This window comes from Onychomys torridus, chromosome 6 (assembly GCF_903995425.1).
Source record: "Onychomys torridus chromosome 6, mOncTor1.1, whole genome shotgun sequence".
Lineage (NCBI taxonomy): Eukaryota > Metazoa > Chordata > Mammalia > Rodentia > Cricetidae > Onychomys > Onychomys torridus.
Genome location: NC_050448.1, coordinates 81,303,739 through 81,308,160, shown reverse-complemented (window position 1 = coordinate 81,308,160; position 4,422 = coordinate 81,303,739). Strand labels below are relative to the sequence as shown.

General features: G+C 40.9%; 1 protein-coding gene across 1 annotated transcript; it reads left to right on the top strand.

Annotated features, from left to right (window-relative positions):
• The first annotated feature begins 3,149 nt into the window (after positions 1 to 3,149).
• On the top strand, positions 3,150 to 4,100 carry LOC118585299 (olfactory receptor 11A1-like). Its single transcript, XM_036189663.1, has one exon. The coding sequence runs from the start codon at positions 3,150 to 3,152 to the stop codon at positions 4,098 to 4,100; it is 951 nt and encodes a 316-aa protein (XP_036045556.1).
• Positions 4,101 to 4,422: the final 322 nt, after the last annotated feature.

The window sequence follows — 4,422 nt, the reverse complement described above, 5'->3', positions numbered from 1 at the left end:
TCAGTTATGAATACATTCTCTCATCACAGCCCTACACCACCATGATGTACATATTCATTGCATAATTTATTGGTCTTGTGGTTCTGGAGTCAAGAAGTGTATGCAAACAGTTAATATAGGAGCCCTTTAGCAGAACCTTATACTTCTGGTTTTTCCAACAATGACTTTTTAAGTTTTCCTCAGATATGCTGAGGAGACAGTGGTTGCAAGCTAGTGTGGGGACATCAGTTCATCAACCTTTGCTGCTTTTGAAAGCCTCATCCACAAATGGGAAAGAAACGGAGATGCTCTTTCCTTAAATTTTTAAGCTTGCTCTCAAGCAAATACCTTTGTGACTGAGCAAAGGATTTGAACCTACCTCATTGAGTTTTAGAGCCCATGTTCTCAGTTTGGCTTCACTGTCTTTGTACTCAAGTCTCTCTATTATAACCCAACTTTCTGATCATTTCAGGACTCTATGCTCTGTATCCAGGGTATGAAGCAGCCCCCGGTTTTTGTACCTCTTCTCTAAAATGGTTCCTATAATTTTTTAAGATGATATATTACTCTGATTTTTAAAAGCTGATAAAGAAAGAATATAAAAGTAACTCAAAGGCAAGTCCAGGAGACAATATAGAAGAGTTTAAGAGAATGCTACTGTTTATGTAGTTATAGCCAAAGTAGGCCCCTTTCTCTCTGAATTTAAAACTGGGTGGAAGTCTGCCCTGTGGAACTCTTCTTATCTTTACCTTTGTCATATGATACTGACAAGCTTTTGTATCTGGGCTCCCAGACAGGCATGTTGTTATCAGCTGGAGATCCACAGTGGGTCTAAATTTCATCACTGCCTGCTGATAAGCACAGAGAGCTACACAAGGTCTCTGTGCTTCAATGTGAATTGTGACTCCATGTGTAAAGTACTTGCAGTGCTGGTGATGAGTCTGAGTGATGATTTTATGCATCCTAGATTCTCAGCACTTAGAAGAGTACCTGGAGCAGACATAGTATTCTTAACAGCAGCAGCAGTACTCAGAAATCTGGCTGTGTTGTGTCATAATTACAGACCTTTTTCTGAGATCTGATATCATAGGTGTGCTTTGCAGCAGGTGAAGAGAAATCCTTTCTTTTTTTCATTTTTTTTATTATTAAGAGATTTTCTATTCATTTTACATACCAACCACAGATTCCCCTCTCCTCCCTCCTGCCCCCCCCAGGATTCCCCCCAACTTAACCCCCATTCCCACCTCCTCCAAGGCAAGATCTCCCATGGGAAGTCAGAAGAGCCTGGTACATTCAGTTGAGGCAGGTCTAGGCCCCTCCTCCCTGCACCAAGGTTGCACAAAGTGTCCCACCATAGGCACTAGGCTCCAAAAAGCCAGCTCATGCACCAGGGAGGGTTCCAGTCCCACTGCCTGGGCCCCCCCTAAACAGTTCAAGCTAAACAATTGTCTCGCCTATCCAGAGGGGAGAAATCCTTTCTTTACAGGTTCCCCAGGCTACCCTCAATGAGCTCAGAGTCTGAATCATTAGATGATTAGATGCTAGGCATCCTGTGGGGGTCAGAAATGCAGAGAATGTTGGTTAGTTCTATAAAATCCTTAGAAAGTTGGAATTCATACTCCATAGGATGGCCTCTAGGTTTCTACAGCATTGTGAAAAATGGGATCAGCATATTATAAAAGTCTGTAGGTGTAACACAAGATGGGAAGGATCAATGTTAGCACACACTTCCATCAATACACATGGTTCAGTGCAGTGTAAGGCAAACAGAAGAATGGAATTTGATGTCAATGGGCCTTCAAAGCCAGCACGTTCCTGAGGAAACTTAAATACTTTCCAAAGCCCTGAATAACCAGTGTTTTTTCATTTGTATGATTTTTTTATTTTTTTATGTTCTGCTCCAATCCTTTATTGCAATTTATGATGAAAAAAAAAACCCAAGCCTTAGAGAAGCTAGACAACACATTTATTGTCTGACTCATAAAGCTTTATTTAAGGCTTTCTGACTACTTGTGTTAATAACTTCTTTGTTCACCACATGGTGCTTTATGTGCCTGTTCATAACTTTTCTTATCTCACCTTGCTTTCCTCAACCATAAGGTGGTCACTCCATAATTCCTATGAGGAGCTTCATCCAGAATTGGGACCTTGAAATTAGTAGGGTGTGTTGAGCCTCATACTCCGCTGAAACATAGTAGGGTTTGGGGAGTACTTCTCTGTTTACTCTGTGCTCTGTTATTGGTGAGTGACTTTCACCAAAGTTCAGCTGAAGAGGAGAGTTAGGATTCCTTAACTCGTTCAAAAGTCCCCAGATTATACATATTACACCCATGGCTGGTTGCATTGCCAGGTTCTGGATAGAACATAAACAGAAGGTTTTTATTCTGTACTCTCTGATCTGTGGTACCTGAATGGGTATTACTTATTGAAGGCTTAAATAAAATCTTTTAAGTTGTTTTTATTGTATCTGTTGAAAATTATGAGAAAATGCACTCACACTCTTGGGTTATGCCTTCATAGCCTCTGACTTCAGAATCAGAGAATCTCAAACCCCCCTCCTCAAATGGTCTCTTAAAAATGAAACAAATTAGAAATAACCCCACACCCCACAACATAGTGAAAAGATGAAAGGAGAGGAAAAATAAAATTGATGTGACAAGAGACATTTCTTTAAATATCTTAAATGACAAATACTGGTACTTTTTGAAGTGGGGGGCTCTTTATCTTGTGTCCTTGGTTCTCCATGCTCTCTCTGAGATTTCGCAAACCTCCTCCTAGTTTTCTCTGTTGTGCTTTCTTTTAGATATTTCTTCTTGTCTATAACTCACCAGATTACCAGACTACACCCAGGAAGAGTGTGTAATAATCAGCTCTCCCTTCATATTTATGTTCTTCTCTTTCCTATGTTTCTGGTCCTGATGAAGTGAAGACACCAAATAGGGGGAAAGGAAAGAATGAAACCGTGGTTCTTATTTTAAATTACTTTCTTGTATGAGAGTTAAAGAAGCCCAGCTCTCTTCTTCAGTCCACTCTCTCCCATTGAGGTACCACAGAGCAGAGAGTAGATAGAGTGGAGAATAAAAACCATTCAGTTCATGTTTTTGTGTAAACTAGAACTAGCTATATTTTGTATGTTTTCATTATAGGTTCTCCTTTACAGAAGCCAAAGTATGATGACCTTATCCTGGGAAAACCAAACGATGATAGTGGAGTTTGTTCTTCGAGGTTTCTCTTCCATCCTACAGCTAAATATTTCCCTCTTTATAATGTTTTTCATCTTCTACATCCTCACTGTTTCTGGAAACATTCTCATTGTTCTCCTAGTTCTGTACAACCATACTCTCCATACTCCCATGTACTTTTTTCTAGTGAACCTGTCCTTTCTGGAGGTCTGCTACACCTCCAACATTGTCCCCAAGATGTTGCTGATTATCATAGCTGACCAGAAGACTATCTCAGTGGTTGGCTGCTTGGCACAATTCTACTTCTTTGGATCCCTTGCTGCAACAGAGTGCCTCTTGCTTGCAGTAATGTCCTATGACCGCTACCTTGCCATCTGCCAGCCTCTCAGATACACCATCCTGATGACTGGCTCTCTCTGCTTAAGGTTGGCTACTGGATCTTGGTTCTGCTGCTTCCTCCTCACAGCCATCACCATGGTCCTGCTGTGTAGACAAACCTTTTGTGGCCCTAATGAAATTGACCACTTCTTTTGTGACTTTACCCCTCTGATCCATCTCTCCTGCGTGGATACTTCATTGACTGAGACCATTGCCTTTGCTACCTCTTCCGCGGTCACTCTGGTCCCATTTCTCCTCATCACGGTTTCTTACTCATGCATTCTCATTGCCATCCTAAGAATCCCATCTGGCACTGGCAGGAGGAAGGCTTTCTCCACCTGTTCATCCCATCTTACTGTAGTCGCAGTATTTTATGGAACACTGATTGCCACATATCTTGTGCCCTCTGCCAACTCCTCCCAATACTTGCGTAAAGGGTTCTCTCTGCTCTATACTATCCTGACACCTATGTTCAATCCCATTATCTACAGCCTGAGAAACAGAGATATCCATGAAGCTTTGAAGAAATGCTTCAGTAAGAAGCCAGGCTTTCTCATATGACAGGAAAAAGGAAAGAGTTATGACAGTGGCCTCTGAGGATGGCTGTAGACACTGATGATTTCTCACAGCTTTAGATGAATTAGTATCCCATGTCATGGTCTAAGTAGGTCATATTCTGTCCTAATGTCTCCAGGAGTCATGGATTCTTGTAAAAATAAAAGCTAATAATCAATACGAAGTGATAAGAATTTTAACTAATTTATTCAAATATTCACTGAAAGTCAGTTATGCTCAAGGTACTTTGCTAGACAAAACATATGATAAAAACAGACGAAAAAAATCACTGAGGCATTCTTTTCTCCCATCAAACTCGCAGTTTAGT